This window comes from Rutidosis leptorrhynchoides, chromosome 4 (assembly GCF_046630445.1).
Source record: "Rutidosis leptorrhynchoides isolate AG116_Rl617_1_P2 chromosome 4, CSIRO_AGI_Rlap_v1, whole genome shotgun sequence".
Classification (NCBI taxonomy): domain Eukaryota; kingdom Viridiplantae; phylum Streptophyta; class Magnoliopsida; order Asterales; family Asteraceae; genus Rutidosis; species Rutidosis leptorrhynchoides.
The window spans coordinates 100,314,004-100,335,280 of NC_092336.1; the positions used below are offsets into that span (position 1 = coordinate 100,314,004).

Below are 21,277 nucleotides of genomic sequence, written 5' to 3' on the forward strand. Positions count from 1 at the left end.
TACAACAAGACTTTTTGCAAAGAACTCATGGTCCAACCACCGGCTATATAGCAATGGTTTAACGTTAATCCACTACCACTTGCGGTTATTAGAAGTGAATATTCCCGGGCCCTATTTGATAAATTTTGGATTTTTAGGATACTTTTATTGCCAATTACCCTTTCTTTTATTGTATTTGATCTATCTTGATTATAAATAGCTATGGACATCTCTTCACACTAAACAAAACAATCAAAACATTTTCAAAGTAAGTAAATTCTTCTTTATTAATCGGTACTAGTAGACATGTATCATTCTTCAAACAAAAATGGCTACATGAAACTTTCGGCAAATGCAAATCTACCATCTTCAAAAGCCGAACATGATGCATATGTAGAACATGAAAACACTGATCCTTGGTCCTCTGGCTTGTGTGACTGTTTCTCCGACGTCGAGCTTTGTAAGTTTTACTTTTGTACAAAAAACTGAAGGCTAAGCTATTACAACAACAATATGACATTGTATTTTAGAAGCGATCGATCTTTACCTGTATATGTTTTGTGTGTTGAACTCATGTACAGGTTGCTTAACATGTTGGCTACCTTATGTTACTTTTGGGCGCATTGCAGAGGCCGTTGACGATGGCAATACATGTAACGCATTTTTCGCTTCATGTTCCAAACTATTTCATGAGTTTGATCCACTAAAAGGACGTTTGTTCCAACAAAAAAAAAAAAAAAAAATTAAAATGAAACAATTCAACCAATTTTGTCACAAAATATGAAATTAATTTGTAAACAGAATTCATCTTACTTGGAAAGTTCGAAACATATATTGAACGGGGAGAAGTGGCGAATGTAGGTACATATCCGTGGGGTCACGGAACACTGCTAGTTTGAAAATTTTTAGTAGAAAGTAGCATGTAAATTGTATAGGACGCCAATAAATTTAAATGTATGACCCCATATATTTTTTAAATCTATGGTTTTTTTAAAAAAAATTTATAGGACACCACTAAATTAAACTACTCAGACCTCATATATTTTTCGAATTTAAATTTTTTTTTGAAGGTAAACTATCACTAAAATATCATTCTAATATAATTAGTACTAAAAAAATTTCGGGACCCCATTGACTTATAATCCTGGAATCGCCACTGACGGGGAGAAGGTTCATGCCTCAAAAGCCTGAAAAAATCTTATAACCTGTAGTTTTAAGCTTTTTTTTTGACAAAAAAACGTGACATTATACTGTGAAGTGGAACATAAGTTTGTAATAATAAGCCAATGTGCTTGTTTTCTTGTGTGTGATGACCATGGTGCAGCTTGCGTTCTTAGTGGAGCGATTCATGCATTATTAACGTATTTTACGGGGTATGGGTGGAAGTATTCATGCGCGTATCGCTCAAAAATGAGGATTAAGTATAAGTTAGATGGCAGCCCTTGCCAGGACTGTTTGATTCATTCATGTTGCATGACATGTGCTTTATGTCAAGAGTACCGTGAGCTTCAATTTCGCGGTGTCATTGTTTCTCAACATGGTATGTTTACTCTCATAATTTTGATCATTTTTGTTTTATATTTTGGCCTTTGAGACACATATGTACGAAATTTTTTGGTTTTTTAATGGATTAAAAAATGTTGTATGTATAGAAGATGATGACCAGAAGAATATTGGAATAGAGGCTGTGCCAGTGGCTCCTAAGGGAATGATCCGTTAAAGTTGTTACAAGCGCTCTATTAACGTTGTTATCAGCGTTATGTGATGTTGGAACAATATAATTATTATGTGATGTTCTGTACTTGTAATATCAGCGTGGTTACTTTAACACTGCATGCTATAATCTTCTACTATAATGAACTTTTGAATTCTGTTGATTGATTTGATCTTAATGTCCATATAATTTAGGAAAACTAAGGTGATACGATACTAAAGAAATGCTTAAAAAATGAACATATATGCAGATCTCAAGTAGGTGTTATCAGTGATCAATCATTATATGTAAAACATAACAAGTGCACCAAGCAACCCATGGGTAATTTGATGCTGTTTGAACCGCCAATCTTTGTTGCATAGCAAAAACAGAGTTGCAATGAATATTGGTACTAGCAAGCAAGATCAATATAAATCACGAAGGCATTAGGTATATAAGAGTTTATCATCATGAAGCTAGGGTATATACTACTCATATATTGTAAGAATAAAGATATCGGTTCACGGACTCTTAAGGTACAAGCTATTTGGATTGAGAGGTGACACGTAGAGGCGTACACCACAACTTGTAACTATACATCACTAAATGTGCATTAGAATGTTGTATGGTACAATATTTTGAAACACATTTAGCAGTGTATGGTTAAAAAATGGTGGTGTACGAACATAACCGATCTGGTGTATTAGTTGTTTGTAAAGGCCAATATAAAGATCCAGTGGACACTACAGAGATGAATAACTGGGCTTTACTACTTCTATGTTCATATTCTTTACGGGCCAAGTTATATAATGTTTCATCACAAATTTTTCTACATTTATTTTTCTTTATATATACTAACTAGTGAAATGACCTGTGGAACTACAAGTTTGTTTAAACGAAATGATATATTTTAGGTATTAAGTGAATGTAATTGTAAAATTCATTTAGTTTAATGACCCGTGGAACCACGAATTCCGACTAAGAAACTTGTCATTGATTTTTACAAACATATTGATGTACTTAATTTGGTCAGAATAAATTAACTACATTCATTCTCCCATCATCGTCTTCCAATTTTCATCACAATTACTATTTTTTTGTCATAAAAACCTACATTACAACTTTTTATTGTGACATGTATTTCGCATACATATATAACGTAATTAATCTTGTAAAGAGAACTCATATTTGAATAATAATAATATAATAATAATTATTAGAATTATAATTGTAATTATAATAATAAATAATAAAAAATTTTGCTTAAAAATTGAGTCTTTATATTTTTACTAATAATTATTAATAGTAACAAATGTCTCTTGAAATTTTTCAAAAATTAAAATACAATTATTATATGAAGATTGTACAATATGTTTCAAAGTTGGTATAATTATTCATGGGGTATTTTGTAAGAGATTGTACATTTTGTTTTAAAGTTTGTACATATGGTATGAGCGTGTTTTATCATAAGGTTATACATAATACGGTATGAGCGTGTTTTATCATAAGGTTGTACATAATACTTCAAATATTGTACATATGATTATGAAAGTATTTTATCATAAGATTGTATATATTGCTTCATATATTATACAATTAATATGTTAATATTTTTATTAAATATAGTTAATTATTTTAATGACATCATCATGAAGGTTTAGAAATTTTTATTTATTTTTTATTTTTTAAAACTTAAATAATCGTTATTTATGACATCATCAATATCAATATTGACTATAGAGATTTATTAGAACTATAGATATATAATATAATATAATATATATAATTTAAAATATTATAATACATATAACTCCATCCGTCCTAAAAAATGAATCCACGTTATTATTTATATATGCTCATAATAATGTCATTTACTCAAAATAATACTTCACAGTCACAAAAGTTCCAATTATACCCTCTTATACATGGAAGCCTTGAAAACTTTTAACACTGATTTCCTTTATTTTACTTTATTTTGAAAGTTAATTAATTACATTACAATGGCTTATCAAATGAAGAGTAAAATGGACATTTCACTAAACAATCCTAAATTGAAAAAGAAAAAACTTATTGGTGGATATTTAATCCGAGACGGAGGGAGTATATAATATATTCATAATTAATATAAGGAAAATTGATCAAATTGCCCTCATTGCTCAATGTATTTAACACTATGCCCTCAAAAAATCGTAATTGTGAAAATGCTCACGTTCCACGCACCACGCACCATGTGTGGTGCTTGGTGAGTGTTACCGAGACAACCTATTATCCTGACAAATGCACCAAGCATCACACACTATGTGTGGCGTTTGTTGCACCTGAACTTTGAATGGTCCTATCTTTGATTATTTATTCTAATTTTGAATGGTCCGAATTGACAGAATTAATTTTGAATTTAAACCTCATTTTGCGATTTACGTCAAACGAAGACAATGTTCAATTTAAGAGATGTGTTCTTTATTCAAATTGATTGAGGGGTTTCGTGTAGTTTTGGTCAACATTAGAGATAAATTTAACGGGTTATAAATTAGAATGTTGAATAGCAAGTTATGAGTGGTCAAAATATTTTTAAAAGTCAAAATGAAGGAAACCGTCAAAATTGAAGGTCTTCAAGGCCGTATTTTGAAGAAATCTTGGGTGGCGGTTTGCCATCAGATAGAACTAGAGAAAATACACGAATTCAAAAAAAAAAAAAAAAAGAATGGTGACTAAATCGAATCTACGAATTAAAAGATACGACCATTCAAAGTTTTGGTGCAACTCATACCACGCACCACCCACCGCGCTTGTGTTTGGTGCGTATTGCGATAAAAATATGTTGTCATGGTAAAGATCTCGGTAACATGCATCACGCACCAAACACTACGTATGGTGCGTGATGTGCATTTAGAAGGCATTTTTACAATTATAATTTTTATGGTATATTGTTAAACATTTTAAAAATAATGGCATTTTGATCATCCGTTGAATAAAGTTTAAAGTAAAAATATTATAACCTTCAAGTTTCGTAACTTTTCTTCCATGAAATTGACAACTCGCTTTTTATTTTGCATTGTGGTTGGACATTGGGCATTCTGAAATAAGCTAAACTAAACAACTATATGATGTTAAAATATTCAAGGCTTAAAATTTAAAATATGCTGAGTTGTAATCTTATACTAGTACTCCGTAGTCCGTACTATATAAATATATAAAAAGTCTAGCGACGTAATTTAACTAAGACCACATGTACTATCAGTGTAATTAACTCAAAACATAACTAACATGTCAAAAACAACTTCATAATCAAACTTTCTCATGTAATTTCTCAACAAACCAAAGACTTACAAGTACAAAACAGCCCTATAAATTCTTCGGCTTAGTAAAATCAAAAGCATACGGAATAATCATCGTAACATAATAATCACGTATGTACATTGTATAAATACATGATTTAATTGTAACTATAAATTACGTAAGCGTTCAAAAAACAAGCATGATTAATTATTCCTCAACATCCCAACGTCATTAGATTTGTCTGTATTTCAACGAGTCATTCCTCCTTGAACCTTTGGTGGCACCATGACTCCACCACTTTGTTGTATCTCCGGCGACTGATTACGCCACCCAACTCCTGTATCATCAACAATTAAGCCACATTTCATTTAGATCATATCATTTAAATATTAATCAACATGACTAAAAATGTGATTCAATTCGTACACCTCCACAATTTCAGCCATACATCACCAATGTGTTTTAACGTGTTGTACCATGTATACTAAAATGCTTCAAAACACATTTCGTGTTGTATGGCTGAAAATAAAATGATGGTGTACGAATCATCACCCAAAATAATGTAAAGAATTATTACCAAGTTGCATATTGAAGCCACGAGCTTGCAGTTCGCGATATTCTTGACACAACGCGCAAGGTTCGCATATTAAATGAACAAGAATATTAATGAGGGGGTCATCAGGCAACCTATAGAGATGACTCATTTTAATCCTATAGTACGCGGATAACAAACATCCGCAGCCGGTGAAGTACAATATTCCAGCATGAAGCATAGCATACAAACCACAACCTGTTGTACATTTTAAATTTCTTAAATTCTGATTTCATAATGTTGAAACTAATTAGTCTATTAATTGCAAATATAATGAATTGAACACTTACTATTTTGTCCCCTATCGACCATTTCTGCAACTTGCCCGAACGTAACACAAGGGGCAAAAGCAGTTATAAGAACTGTTAAATATAAATGACATGATTAGTATATATGTGATTAATATGAAAAACAAAGTACTACAGAAATTACTAGAATGGCCTTTAGGCTAGAGTTATGAGAATTGTAAACAGCCCATTAAGCAAGATGTTGTGGGTTCAAGTCTTTGTACATAATTTAAATATTGTTGGACTTACGGGTAGGAATATCATCAAAACATTCGAAAAGACCAGTGGACCAAGCAGGAGGCGTGTCTTGTTGTGGTGGAGCCCCAACCACATATTGGTTTGGTTGACCTTGGCTAGAGTCTGAGGACGAATCAGATGAGACATTTGAAGGTGGTGCGGGTTGGGCTTGAGACGGTGCACCGTTTGTAGGTTGAGGAGCTTTGTCCTTGTCGTCGTTTGGGAGTGAGGAATTCATATTTTTAAACTCAATTATCCGAGTAGAAGGCGATGGATAATCGAGTTTTGCCTGAGAATTGGTTGATAACAGTACAAAACATATCTATTTAAACATATGGTATTTTATGTCTGAAATGATTTTAGCCACTTTTGTTTTAGAATGTTTTGGGAGGACATAAATAAATTGTTGCACAATAATAGGGTTGATTGTGGTACATATATGAAATAAAATTATTTGATGGATGAGACTTCTTGAAAAATAAATTTTTTTTTTGGAAAAAAAGGACAATACATCAAGAAAACTACTTTTTCATACATTGGTTATTGGTTTAGTCTGTCCTGTTCTGATTCAGCCTTTTAAACTACTTTTTCATATGTTAAATATCAGGATCACAATGAGGCTATTTTGAACAGAGAGATATATGTGCATCAAAAAAAAAAAAAAAAAATACATAACAAGAGTCAATAACATCATATACGAGTAATAATTACAGAAAATTGTTCTTATATATTATATTTATATTAGATATTAGATTATGATAACTGGGTCATAATTCTAGTATATAATCTCTCCTAACTACTGAACAATATATTCATGTTGAACCAACACAAAAACAAATCATAACAGCTAAAGTGACATGGGCGTTGTTCGATCTAACGGTACATTCCTACAGGAGTAAATGGTGGCATTTGTACACCATAAGTTTGCGCTTCCATATTACCTTGCCATCCTGGAATCATTATTCCAAAAACATAATCGCCTAAATTAATCTAAATTAAAAAAATGCAACGAGAATGAATTAACACATGTGCTGGTAGTAAACATAGATTGTTTACCTATTGATAAATCAAATCCACGATGTTTGAGCTCGCGATACTCTTGACACAAGGCACACGGTTCACAACAAAAATGAACAAGGCAATCGTTACAAGGAACTTCACGCAGTCCGTATTGGCTTCTCATCTTTGTCCGATACAAACATGAATACAAGCATCCAACGCATGTGAAAGCCTGGATTACAGCATATAAACCCCCATGTAACGCACAAGCTGTATTAGATACAAATTGATTCTTGATTAGTATGTTATAGTATTAATATTAATAATATATTAATGATCAAATTAAGTTGATCTCATTTTAATGATCTGGTTACATGAGATCTTTTTGAAAGAATGTTGAAAATCAACCGAACTATGAAATTGTACCACATATGTGGCATCATATAAAGACTAATTATGATGTCAAATGTTTAACTAACTTATCATCATAACGTATTATTTTAGATTTAGATGATGCTAATCGCGGAACTTGGACCCGATCTGAGATGAGCGAAATTAATGAATGGGTGATAAACACTAAAAAAACCTTTATTTTTTAGTATAATTTTTTTAGTGTACATTTTTTTCCCAAAACCGGGGCGGATACCCCCTCCTTGTCCTATATATGTCCGCCATTGCTAATCACTAATCAGTACAATAATTGATTGACTTTTAACTTTAGGGTGTATCTCATTTTATAGCTCAATCTTGTTCATGTTGTAACAACTAATCAATTAGAACAATTTTTTACTTGCATTTTCTAATATATCGGACGTTAATTTCGATCTTACAAATATCCATTTATTTTATTTTATAAATACATATATAAGAAATAATAACAGACAATCCGCAAGTTTGGCTGACAGCATATTTTTTATGTAACTAAAATTTACCAAAGAATTGGAAATTTAAGGATCTTATTTCATGAATTATAAAATTTAGTGAATCTCAATTCAATATATTTTTTGAACCAAACACCCTCATAAACTGTAATTAGAATTTCAATCCCATCAATCAATTTACAAATTAAACGTAAATTTTCAAAAATGATTTTCATTCTTAGAGTTGTAATTCACAGTTGAGACGGTTTTAATAAGTGGTTATTAGTTGTTATATACGACTGTTCAATCAGTGGCGACTCCAAGATAAAAACCCAATGGGGTCCTAATTTTTTTTTCCAAAGTTAATAATATTTAAAGGGAACTCTAGTGGTTATTTACCTCTAAAAAACCTTAAATTTTAAAAATATATGGGGTCATATACTTAAATTTAGTGGTGTCCTATACAATTTGAAGAATACATCGTATAAAAAATTTTCAAAGTAGTGGGGTCGTTTGACCCCACACCAATGCATGTAGAATCGCCTCTCTGTTCAATGTTGTTGATAATATTATATTAATATTATTAATAATATATAGACTTAGACTATAGTAATAGTAACAAAACTAAAAACAAATGTTAAATTCATATGAATATGCAAAAAAATTTAAGAAAACTATATAAATATGAGTTTCATCTTAAATCTTTAATTAAATTAAAAATAAAAGTGAAAATAAAAATAAAATTAACTTACGAGTATTCCCTTTATCAACGATCTCAGCAATTTGTCCAAAAGTGATACAAGGGCACCAACATGTTACGCAACCTGTGTTAATTAACACCGTTAAAAATTACTCTAATTAATCGGGTTGCACTTTGTGAATAAATAGTTGTACAACGAGATCCATATAAAAGAAAACTATCTACTATTATTAGTGATGATTAAACTTACAGTTGGAGACATCAGAGCAACACGCACAAAGGCTGGTAGACCAATTAGCATTGACCCGATGATGAGGTGGCACGTAATGCGCCGGAATACCGGTAACATAGTGTTGGGGTGGTGGCGGTGGCGGTTGGTGGTACGATAGTGGTGGAGCAGATGGTTGTTGTTGTTGTGGTGGTGATGGTGCTTGCGGGTAATCTTGTGATACAGAAGGATACATTTTAATTATATGGAGGAAGTTAATGAGATTTGTGTTTGTGGTGGTTTTTTGATGGTGACTAAACCTTGAAATCGAAGATAATTTGATTCCTACGAGACCAAGTCGTTAACAATCAACAACTTCACAACTACCATTAAAAAAAACAATTAACAACTACTATTAGTATAATAATAATACTATATACTACTTTCGTTCTATCAGAAGTGTCACTTTGACTTTTTCCAGTCTTCCTTATTCAACTTTGAATTTACATATTTTTGTTGGTGTTATATAATATTTGATAAAAGTTATATATCAATTAAAACTCAATCAATTCATATAATTTTCATCAATTTATATTTATCACGAACATAAATATTTATAGTCAAAGTTGACAAATAAAGACTGTCAAAAGTCAAAGTGGACACTTCTGGTGAGACGGATGTAGTATATATTTATTAATTTAAGTTTTTATTCGAGATATTAAAAATAAATGTTTATAAACGTTAGACATTTTAATACATATAAAATGATATTATTATTAAATAGACACAAAAATAAAAATTCTTAAAACTAGTGTAAATTGTCAATTATGGCAATTATTATCGGTTGCAAACCATCATCTATTTCTTTCAAATATTAGTTGGCGTTAAAATGAATCTTGTTGCAAATCGATCTCATATTAGGGTCGAGAATCGTCTTGCTTTTACAAAATCAATCTTGTTTCTCAAGGACGTTGTTTAACCATGATTAGGTCAGTTCTGGGTGTGAGCGAAAACACGGATCTTAGATCAAACATAGACTCGACCTAGAGGCAGAAAACACTAGAGCACGCTTTGAATCGAATAAACTGTGATTTTCGGAATTGAAGAATTAAACCTACAAGAGATTCGATGGAAATCTAGAGTTGTTATTCTTGTTGGGTATGATTAGGAACGATTTCAGATGATTATACGCGGTTAGGGAATGTAGGGAGTGTGTAACATAATAATGTAACCCATAACCTATGTTTATATTGTCTGCAGTGACAGTCGATCGACAGAACCTTTTTGGTCAGTTGACTGTCCCTTACAGTCAATAGATAGTTGATTAACTATTAATTAAACATTAACAAAGCGTAAACAATCATCCAATGGTAACGCTCGCAACGCAAGCTCCGATACCACTTGTTAGGAATTTAGTGCAAGAAACGTAAAGAACGAGGAATTTTAACGTGGTAATGTATAATCATTTAATCTAACGATTAATTTAGTCCACGACGAAACATAAATAGTTTTCTTATTGATTTTTCGTAGGTGGTATTGATACAATGAAAATAAGGTTACAATTTATAGGGCAAAAACGAATCCTTTTCAAAATCAAATAACTTGTTGGCTACGAACAATCTCGCATTTTACGAACAATCTCCATGGTCACTTTCTCGCATCTCAACCTAAATCCTCGAGTTACAGAACCAAGCTCGCATTCTGCGAGCTCTTTCTCGCGATCTGCGAGTTCAGCAGCAACTGTTTCGTTTTTTTCGTTTAACATCTTCAAACCCAACATTGAGATGGTGCGTTGAGTAACGTGTTAGATGGTGTGTCAAAATTTGATTAAAAGTTGAATGAAAACAAGATAAAAAGTATTAAAATAATATTAAAATGACACATTTCAACAAAATGCCACTTCCATTTTGTGTGCTGATTGCTATTGAATAATGATAACCCCCATAGGATATTATGATATTATGATTTATTAGAATACACTGAAACCCTAAAAACCCTAAACCCACAAATGTAGTGACCCGAACTTTTCCATGTTTATATATATTAATTGAGATTGATATTTACATGATTAAATGTTTCCAACATGTTAAGCAATCAAACTTGTTAAGACTTGATTAATTGAAATATGTTTCATATAGACAATTGACCACCCAAGTTGACCGGTGATTCACGAACGTTAAAACTTGTAAAAACTATATGATGACATATATATGGATATATATATAGTTAACATGATACTATGATAAGTAAACATATCATTAAGTATATTAACAATGAACTACATATGTAAAAACAAGACTACTAACTTAATGATTTTTAAACGAGACATATATGTAACGATTATCGTTGTAAAGACATTTAATGTATATATATCATATTAAGAGATATTCATACATGATAATATCATGATAATATAATAATTTAAAATCTCATTTGATATTATAAACATTGGGTTAACAACATTTAACAAGATCGTTAACCTAAAGGTTTCAAAACAACACTTACATGTAACGACTAACGATGACTTAACGACTCAGTTAAAATGTATATACATGTAGTGTTTTAATATGTATTTATACACTTTTGAAAGACTTCAATACACTTATCAAAATACTTCTACTTAACAAAAATGCTTACAATTACATCCTCGTTCAGTTTCATCAACAATTCTACTCGTATGCACACGTATTCGTACTCGTACAATACACAGCTTTTAGATGTATGTACTATTGGTATATACACTCCAATGATCAGCTCTTAGCAGCCCATGTGAGTCACCTAACACATGTGGGAACCATCATTTGGCAACTAGCATGAAATATCTCATAAAATTACAAAAATATGAGTAATCATTCATGACTTATTTACATGAAAACAAAATTACATATCCTTTATATCTAATCCACACACCAACGACCAAAAACACCTACAAACACTTTCATTCTTCAATTTTCTTCATCTAATTGATCTCTCTCAAGTTCTATCTTCAAGTTCTAAGTGTTCTTCATATATTCTACAAGTTCTAGTTACATAAAATCAAGAATACTTTCAAGTTTGCTAGCTCACTTCCAATCTTGTAAGGTGATCATCCAACCTCAAGAAATCTTTGTTTCTTACAGTAGGTTATCATTCTAATACAAGGTAATAATCATATTCAAACTTTGGTTCAATTTCTATAACTATAACAATCTTATTTCAAGTGATGATCTTACTTGAACTTGTTTTCGTGTCATGATTCTGCTTCAAGAACTTCGAGCCATCCAAGGATCCGTTGAAGCTAGATCCATTTTTCTATTTTCCAGTAGGTTTATCCAAGGAACTTAAGGTAGTAATGATGTTCATAACATCATTCGATTCATACATATAAAGCTATCTTATTCGAAGGTTTAAACTTGTAATCACTAGAACATAGTTTAGTTAATTCTAAACTTGTTCGCAAACAAAAGTTAATTCTTCTAACTTGACTTTTAAAATCAACTAAACACATTTTCTATATCTATATGATATGCTAACTTAATGATTTAAAACCTGGAAACACGAAAAACACCGTAAAACCGGATTTACGCCGTCGTAGTAACACCGCGGGCTGTTTTGGATTAGTTAATTAAAAACTATGATAAACTTTGATTTAAAATTTGTTATTCTGAGAAAATTATTTTTATTATGAACATGAAACTATATCCAAAAATCATGGTTAAACTCAGAGTGGAAGTATGTTTTCTAAAATGGTCATCTAGACGTCGTTCTTTCGACTGAAATGACTACCTTTACAAAAATGACTTGTAACTTATTTTTCCGACTATAAACCTTTACTTTTTCTGTTTAGATTCATAAAATAGAGTTCAATATGAAACCATAGCAATTTTATTCACTCAAAACGGATTTAAAATGAAGAAGTTATGAGTAAAACAAGATTGGATAATTTTTCTCATTTTAGCTACGTGAAAATTGGTAACAAATCTATTCCAACCATAACTTAATCAACTTGTATTGTATATTATGTAATCTTGAGATACCATAGACAAGTATACAATGTTTTGACCTATCATGTCGACACATCTATATATATTTCGGAACAACCATAGACACTCTATATGTGAATGTTGGAGTTAGCTATACAGGGTTGAGGTTGATTCCAAAATATATATAGTTTGAGTTGTGATCAATACTGAGATACGTATACACTGGGTCGTGGATTGATTCAAGATAATATTTATCGATTTATTTCTATACATCTAACTGTGGACAACTAGTTGTAGGTTACTAACAAGGACAGCTGACTTAATAAACTTAAAACATCAAAATATATTAAAAGTGTTGTAAATATATTTTGAACATACTTTGATATATATGTATATATTGTTATAGGTTCGTGAATCAACCAGTGGCCAAGTCTTACTTCCTGACGAAGTAAAAATCTGTGAAAGTGAGTTATAGTCCCACTTTTAAAATCTAATATTTTTGGGATGAGAATACATGCAGGTTTTATAAATGATTTACAAAATAGACACAAGTACGTGAAACTACATTCTATGGTTGAATTATCGAAATCGAATATGCCCCTTTTTATTAAGTCTGGTAATCTAAGAATTAGGGAACAGACACCCTAATTGACGCGAATCCTAAAGATAGATCTATTGGGCCTAACAAACCCCATCCAAAGTACCAGATGCTTTAGTACTTCGAAATTTATATCATATCCGAAGGGTGTCCCGGAATGATGGGGATATTCTTATATATGCATCTTGTTAATGTCGGTTACCAGGTGTTCACCATATGAATGATTTTTATCTCTATGTATGGGATGTGTATTGAAATATGAAATCTTATGGTCTATTATTATGATTTGATATATATAGGTTAAACCTATAACTCACCAACATTTTTGTTGACGTTTTAAGCATGTTTATTCTCAGGTGATTATTAAGAGCTTCCGCTCTCGCATACTTAAATAAGGACGAGATTTGGAGTCCATGCTTGTATGATATTGTGTAAAAACTGCATTCAAGAAACTTATTTTGTTGTAACATATTTGTATTGTAAACCATTATGTAATGGTCGTGTGTAAACAGGATATTTTAGATTATCATTATTTGATAATCTACGTAAAGCTTTTTAAAACCTTTATCTATGAAATAAAGGTTATGGTTTGTTTTAAAAATGAATGCAGTCTTTGAAAAACGTCTCATATAGAGGTCAAAACCTCGCAACGAAATCAATTAATATGGAACGTTTTTAATCAATAAGAACGAGACATTTCAACAACGGGGTCGGCCTTCACAAATATAACCATAGCCTAACACTCTCCCTATTTAGGTATGTTTGGATTGAAATCCGTGGGGTTCCGTTTACTTTCTTATCGGAAAAGAATGCCTCGGTCATTGCCAATCACTTTGGTGAGGTTGTTTGTGTTGCAAAGTCCTCGAATGGTTGTATTGGTAATGGTTATTTGTTTGTTTTTGTTGAGACTCGAGCTGTTAAACACATTCATGAATTGTTGGAAGTGGCTCTGGTTGATGAGGGTGGCTGTTTGAATACTCATGTTTGGGTTAACGAGATTAACGACCCAAAGTTTCTTGAAAGTGTTTGTTATGATGGTTTTGATTCAGATTGGGATGTGACTTTGAACAAGGATATTTCAAATACAGTGGGTGTGGGGAATGTTGAGTTTTCAAAGGATTGTGGGATTGATCTCGAAAATGAGCATTTGGTTGTTACTCCTATATTTAATTCTGCTGCTCCGGTTAGTTTTGAAGATGGGGGTGTTAGGCGAGGAGGGAATTCAGTTGTGTATAATGCGCAGTATTCGGAAATAGATAGGGCACTCGAAGGGCAGGGGTTTGTCAACAAAAAAAGAAAATTGACCGAGGTTGTGAATGTTGTTTCTAGTTCGGATGTTTCTCACGAAGGGTTGGATTCGAATAGTTGTTTGGATAATCTGACTTGTGTAGGTACGGTTAGAGGAGAGGGTTATTTTCGAGAGAGGGTTCCGCTTTCGAGTAAATTTCGTGGGCCCGGGGTGAAGAGATTTGGTACTAAAGGTAAGTCAAAGGATTCGGTAAAAAAAAGGTAGCATCGGGTAAGTCGTTGAGTTTACGGGACAACATTGAAGATGATGAAGAAGGGATTGCGATTCAAAATGCCTTTAGAAACGCCCCTGTGGGAGAGTCTTGTAAGTCATCTTTGGTGGATTCGCTTTTAGGTCGTGTATTTCAAGGTAGTGGTTTTTTGATGAGTTTAGATTGCAAGGTTTGGGGTCAATACTTTCGGATAATAATGACGGGGATGAGATCGGAAAGGGTTCGTCTTTTTTTTTTTTTTCCCAAAGCGAGTACGAGCAATGGCGTCACTAACAACAACTTTGGCGATGAAGGTTCTTTGTGTAACGACCTTGGATTTTCCAACATTTATTTATTAATAATTGTTATTATTAATACTTGTGATTAAACGAATGTATGATATTACATTTACATGTTGCCATGATTGCCCGTACTTGACTTTAATTGCCCGAAACGTCTTTGTGACACACGTACATTACACGAATAATATTTTCAAGTATTATTTACATTCATGATTAAGTTTTATTAATCATTTTGATTAACTAAGGTTATTAGTTGATTACTTGGGCCTTTACTAGTGTTAGTGGACTTTTACTTGAATTATCACTTATTTGGACTTGGGCTCACTTTAATGGACTTAATTAGCCCACTCTACTTCTCATATGGACTTATTTAGTCCATCATCACATGTAAGTATCATTTAGGTTGCAACTAGATGGTTTAATTTCAAAGAGAATCTTGTTACTTGTTCTCCCCATGTAAACACCTCCATTAACCAACTTTGTAAGGCTTTAACATGCATGATCTTGTGGACAATCCTCTTCCCCCTTCTTGAACCCAAACCGTCGGTTTAGTATGTCTAGGAGGAGTTTTTATTTCAATTTTTTGTATTACTTCTACTTGCATTCTCTCATTCAAACACACACACAAAAATACTTGCAACCTTTCTCTCTTTTTCTCTCATTTTTGTAAGTAACTTGAACAAATAATTCTCTCTTTTCTTTCCTTCTAAAACCGAACCAAAACCTTCATCATCATCATTCTTTTGTTTAATGTTACTTGCCTTTGATTAATTGTTACTTACTTGTAGTTGTTGTTTGTTACTTCCTAGTTTTCAAGAACCAAACTTTCTAGTTTGATTCTTCATTTTATCTTGTAATTACAAGAACTAAACTTACTAGTTTATGTTCTACATATGTTGTTTCAAAGATTGTAAGTTCATGGTTGTAAATTATACTTGAAGTTCATGAAGTAAACTTTAAAGTTTACTTTCTAAAGATCAAGACTTAGGCTTGAATCTTTAAAGTATGCAACCCATGAACTTATTAACTTGTTTACTTAGCTTATTTACTTCATTTACTTGCACTTTAATTTCATGATTTATGTTCTTGTTGGTCAAGTGTTACTAGTTAACATTGATCTCATTAATCTTGAACTAAAAGTTAACTTTAAAAGTTCAAGAACATGTAAGTAAGTTTTCTTTAATTATAACTTTGTACACTTATGTTAGATCTAGACTTTTGAGTCTTGGGTCTTCAAGATCAAACTAAGAACTATGTTCTACAACTCAAGATCTTGATTTCATAAGTTCACTTTCAAGTTTGTAACTTATTATTAGTTTTAAAGTTCATGCATGTGTTAGATCTAAGACTTTGATGTAACTTTGGTTCATCAAAACACTTGCAACACTTAAGTGAGTTGTGCTTCATGTCTTAGACTTATACTTGGGTTATGATGGTCAAACCTTGGTGAAAATTATGCAAACACATCAACGAGTTATACACTTGAAGCTATACGCATCAAGGATGAGAACCATGATAAGCATCGAGCACCAAGAACCACCGGAACCTACTGACCCTACTGTTATTCTGTTTCTGTGTCTGATACGTATGACCTGGGCTACTGTAATTATTATTTTCAGATAGCTCTGTTCGAGTAGATAACTTTTCATATAGGACTCGTCTTAATCCGAGTTACGGTTTAGGATTTATGGCCCTCCGATCGTCACTATGTCCATTTAACGTTGTGCTGAAAATTCTGACCTACTCGCACTTAGACCGTCGCCACGGTCAAACGAAGACGACTTTGCTTCTGTAATTTTTACCACAACTAAAGGACTCACTTTGCTTCTGTAATTTTTACCACAACTAAAGGACTCATAGACGGAGCCATGGCCACTGGTCTCACCTTATTTCAGTAGGTATAGAGGCCGTGGTAACTGACCGAACTCAGCCTTTGTTTTAAACTACTTTCATGAACGAAACTTACTTTACACCTTTTGTTTGATGATGAATGATGATGACCCTTAAGACCTTATTTACATATTTTTAAAACTATTCGGACGAATTACTGACTTAGTACTATTTGACTTAGGTTGAGGACCCGTTTGGACAACCTTCATTACTTGCTTACTTTCCGAGTCATACTTTACCGCTACTTTATCATTGTGAGTTATAGCATTCCCTTTTTACTTTAACTTATTTTGAGAACTGAGAATACATGCAGATTTTATGTTTTACATACTAGGCACGAGTACTTAAACTTTATATATGTGTGGGTTATATAACGGCAGAAACATTCCCTTTAGCTCGGTAATGTTTAGTCATTGGTTTTTGAACCGGTGAACGCGAATCTTAGATATGGATCCATAGGGTTTGACATCCCCACTCGGGCTAGTAGCGCTAGCATTTAACGAGTGTTTAATACTTCTTAGACATACGCACTTGCCAAGTGTACTTTCAGGGGGTATAAACATTAAGTTAGTTACCAAGTGCCACGGTTAACATATACTTTATCATACTATTTTGAAACGCTCTTTGTAGCACTGAAATCTCGTGGCCTACCTTACATACTGTTATACTTAAACTATAGCTCACCAACCGTTGTGTTGACGTTTTTAAGCATGTTTTTCTCAAGTGCTTAAGGTTATTTGCTTCCGCTGTTGTTCTAGTCTTGCCGTAGACACCCGCTGCTCTAGTGTTATCACCGCATGAACTTTTTATCTTGCATTCAAACTTTAATACTTTTGAACTATGTTTTGTAACAAGGGTCACATACATTTATTCATGCTTGCTATTCGTATAAGCATACTGTTGGTGTAAAACAATTGATGTCGGTTATGACGTCATCTTTTTTTATCGTGAATGCAACTTCTTTTATTACAGCATATAGTACTTAACCTTGTAATGATCCTGTTGTTGATGATTCGTACACGATGGTTTTGTACGGGGCATCACATTTAGTATCAGAGCATTGGTTGTAGGGAATTAGGATGCATTAGTGAGTCTAAGACCGACCCGAGTAGGATTCACTAATAGGACCAATCTACAACTTGCTAGTTTACTTGTTTCCGCTGAACTTACTGCATGTTGCCGCTTACTTTTACTACTATGTGCCGTATGCTATTACATGATGTCACTACTGCATGCTATTATCTGCTTTCGATTGCATGATACTTGTCATTATCGCCATGCTACTTATTGTTATACATGATTTAGATTGTTGGCCTAATACATGCTTGCTTTATGACTTACTGACATGGAAAAATTTATTTTTCCTTGTTCAGATGTCGGATACTCCACATGCTATCATTTTGGGCAGTTCAGACTCGTCAGCCACCCCACCTGCTGCTGCTGCTGACACACCGATCCCGCTACCCACGAGTGACCCCGGCGCTTCATCTTCCGGGACTAGCAGCCAGGCGCCTGCCCCAGTGGTTACTTCTAGCGGAGCCCAGGACCCTTCGGAGATTCCAGCTCCATCTGCCCCCGGGCCCTCAGGATCACAGCCCCGCTCCGGCGAGATTGTGATTCCCGCGGAGTTCGGGGAAGGTCCTTTCCGTAACCGGTATCGCCATTGGTGCCGACGCGCCCCTGATGGACGTCTCATTCCGATCGGACCTGCTTGTTACCAATAGATGATGGCCGCTCAAGGACGGCCAGTTCAGCCACCCGTACAGCCACCACATGATTCGGACGACCCGTCATCCACTGATGCTTCATCCGACGACACCTCCTCATACGACTCCAGTGATGATGAGGACCCTGCTGATGTACCTATTCAGGCACCCTCCACCCCTCCGAAGAAGCGGTACCGTTTTGATGGCACCGTCATTCCAGGGGTGAATGGAGGTCGTGCTTTCACTGACGCATTTGGTCGGCGTCGTAGGGTTACTGCTCGTAAGCGGCTTGTGCCGTACCCTGCCGACCCACAAGTGCGTAAGGTACCCCGTTACGTACTGACTATTTCTAGAGCCGGAACATCTGCACCCCGTTATGTAATGTCTGCACCACCCGCTCTACCGGCACCATCCGCACCACCGGCACCACCTGCACCGCCGGCACCACCTGCCCCACCATCTCCCACTGTCGAGGAATTGACAAGGGAGGTGGAGATCCTCCGAACTCGAGTTGCTGAGCTAGAGGATCAGATGTCTCATGTTATGGACATCCTACACCCACCTTCACCGTAGGGCTTTTATATTTAGATTTCATTATGTAATCTAGTAGTAGTTTTATGTTTCACTTATGTATTGTACGGACTTATTCAGATGTATGAAACTTATTATTATTAATGGAACTTTGCGTTATTTAATTCTTGCACGATGTTCTATTTACATTACTGTACGATGATTCTGTGGTATTTGTACCTAGATGCGTTATTTAATAACATGTGATGTTTTGATTTCATGTTGGTTACTATATACTGTATTATTACTATTTGAATACTGGATTTTGACTTGAGTCAAAATTTTTGTTTAGAACACCATGGCTAACGGTCGATCCACACCTACTGCTGCTCAAATTGAAGAGATGATCCAAGAACGTATAGCCGCAGCCATTGCGGAAATGCAACCCCAAGCTTCACCGCCACCACCACCGATTATTCAACCCGTTCGAAATGGGTGTACTTACAAGGAATTCCAGAGCTGTAAACCACATAACTTCAGCGGCACTGAGGGACCGGTTGGTCTCACCAGATGGTTCGAGAAACTTGAATCAGTATTCCAAGTTAGCAACTGTTCGGAGGACAGCAAAACCAAATTTACATCCTGCACGCTGTCTGACGGCGCGCTCACGTGGTGGAACACAATGGCACAGGCACAAGGCATTGATGAGGCGTATTGATAGTGCTCCAAATGAACATATATTTAGTATCAATATCCTTCCAATATGTAAAGTGTTTAGTTGTAATTGTTCTATTTTTAAGTTGTAATCATTTATATTAAATAAGTGCGAAGACAAAAGGCGAAAACGAAGATTTGAAGACGCAAATGACCAAAAAGCTCAAATGTACAAGATACAATCTAAAAGGTTCAATTTATTGATAAGAAATGTCTAAAAATGATAAGAGTACAAGTTGCAGAACGCAAAGTACAAGATATTAAATTATACGAAAGGACGTCCGAAAATCCGGAACAGGGACCTGAGCCAACTATCAACGCCCGACGCAACGGACCAAAAATTACAAGTCAACTATGCACAAGAATATAATATAATATATAAATAATTATATTAATTATTTATATTTTATATTTATATATTTATTATGTCGACAAGCTAGGAGCCAAAAGTTTGTGAGCTGGATTTTCAAACTCCACGACTCGCGGAGTTTGCAGGCATAAAACTCCACGACTCGCGGAGCTGTCAGAAATCAAAATGCCTATAAAAGGCCATGCATTCGTTCGATTTTAATATATAAAAAATATAAATAATAATAATAATACTAAATAATAAATATATATATATATATATATATATATATATATATATATATATATATATATATATATATATATATATATATATATATATATATATATATATATAGTATAGGGTAGTTTTATATTAGATTAGTTCGGGTTATGTAAAGGTTATTTTACGGGTTTTGAAGTCGAAATTCTGTCCGTGTACCACTACGCGATAAATAATCAATGTAAGCTATGTTCTCCTTTTTAAATTAATGTCTCGTACTTAAGTTATTATTATGCTTATTTAAGACGAAGTAATCATGATGTTGGGCTAAAATACTAAAATTGGGTAATTGAGCTTTGTACCATAATTGGGGTTTGGACAAAAGAACGACACTTGTGAAAATTAGACTATGGGCTATTAATGGGCTTTATATTTGTTTAACTAAATGATTGTTTGTTAATTTTAATATAAAGATTTACAATTGGACGTCCCTATAAATAACCATATACACTTGATCGGACACGATGGGCGGGGTATTTATATGTACGAATAATCGTTCATTTAACCGAACACGGGAATGGATTGATAGTCACTAGAATTATTAAAACAGGGGTGAAATTATGTACAAGGACACTTGGCATAATTGATAACAAAGTATTAAAACCTTGGGTTACACGTAGTTGATATCCTGGTG

The 21,277-nt window shown here is 33.6% G+C and overlaps 3 protein-coding genes across 3 annotated transcripts; 1 reads left to right on the forward strand and 2 right to left on the reverse strand.

The window, feature by feature from the left end:
* Positions 1 to 285: 285 nt before the first annotated feature.
* Positions 286 to 1,699, forward strand: LOC139840851 (cell number regulator 10-like). The gene is made up of 4 exons (XM_071831092.1): positions 286 to 439; positions 561 to 692; positions 1,304 to 1,519; positions 1,632 to 1,699. The coding sequence occupies exons 1-4, from the start codon at positions 286 to 288 to the stop codon at positions 1,697 to 1,699; spliced, it is 570 nt and encodes a 189-aa protein (XP_071687193.1).
* A 3,285-nt stretch (positions 1,700 to 4,984) lies between these two features.
* LOC139845143 (protein PLANT CADMIUM RESISTANCE 2-like) lies at positions 4,985 to 6,586 on the reverse strand. The gene is made up of 4 exons (XM_071835366.1): positions 6,077 to 6,586; positions 5,831 to 5,902; positions 5,526 to 5,738; positions 4,985 to 5,285 (listed from the first exon to the last, which is right to left on the reverse strand). The coding sequence occupies exons 1-4, from the start codon at positions 6,300 to 6,302 to the stop codon at positions 5,197 to 5,199; spliced, it is 600 nt and encodes a 199-aa protein (XP_071691467.1). The 5' UTR covers positions 6,303 to 6,586; the 3' UTR covers positions 4,985 to 5,196.
* Positions 6,587 to 6,791: 205 nt separating this feature from the next.
* On the reverse strand, positions 6,792 to 9,087 carry LOC139840037 (protein PLANT CADMIUM RESISTANCE 3-like). Its single transcript, XM_071830260.1, has 4 exons — positions 8,874 to 9,087; positions 8,676 to 8,747; positions 7,121 to 7,333; positions 6,792 to 7,014 (listed from the first exon to the last, which is right to left on the reverse strand). The coding sequence occupies exons 1-4, from the start codon at positions 9,085 to 9,087 to the stop codon at positions 6,938 to 6,940; spliced, it is 576 nt and encodes a 191-aa protein (XP_071686361.1). The 3' UTR covers positions 6,792 to 6,937.
* Between the last annotated feature and the right edge of the window lie 12,190 nt (positions 9,088 to 21,277).

Bases quoted from the DNA above. Each gene is read 5' to 3' on its own strand.
- LOC139845143 (XM_071835366.1), bottom strand. From the start codon at position 6,302: ATGAATTCCTCACTCCCAAACGACGACAAGGACAAAGCTCCTCAACCT. The intron at 5,903-6,076 runs GTAAGTCCAACA...TATATTTAACAG, and splicing joins TTTTGATGATATTCCTACCC to TTCTTATAACTGCTTTTGCC. The intron at 5,286-5,525 runs GTAATAATTCTT...TTGATGATACAG, and splicing joins TGGCTTCAATATGCAACTTG to GAGTTGGGTGGCGTAATCAG.
- LOC139840851 (XM_071831092.1), top strand. From the start codon at position 286: ATGTATCATTCTTCAAACAAAAATGGCTACATGAAACTTTCGGCAAAT. The intron at 440-560 runs GTAAGTTTTACT...ACTCATGTACAG, and splicing joins TTTCTCCGACGTCGAGCTTT to GTTGCTTAACATGTTGGCTA. The intron at 693-1,303 runs GTTTGTTCCAAC...ACCATGGTGCAG, and splicing joins GTTTGATCCACTAAAAGGAC to CTTGCGTTCTTAGTGGAGCG.
- LOC139840037 (XM_071830260.1), bottom strand. From the start codon at position 9,087: ATGTATCCTTCTGTATCACAAGATTACCCGCAAGCACCATCACCACCA. The intron at 8,748-8,873 runs GTAAGTTTAATC...TAATTAACACAG, and splicing joins TTGCTCTGATGTCTCCAACT to GTTGCGTAACATGTTGGTGC. The intron at 7,015-7,120 runs GTAAACAATCTA...TAATGATTCCAG, and splicing joins TGGATTTGATTTATCAATAG to GATGGCAAGGTAATATGGAA.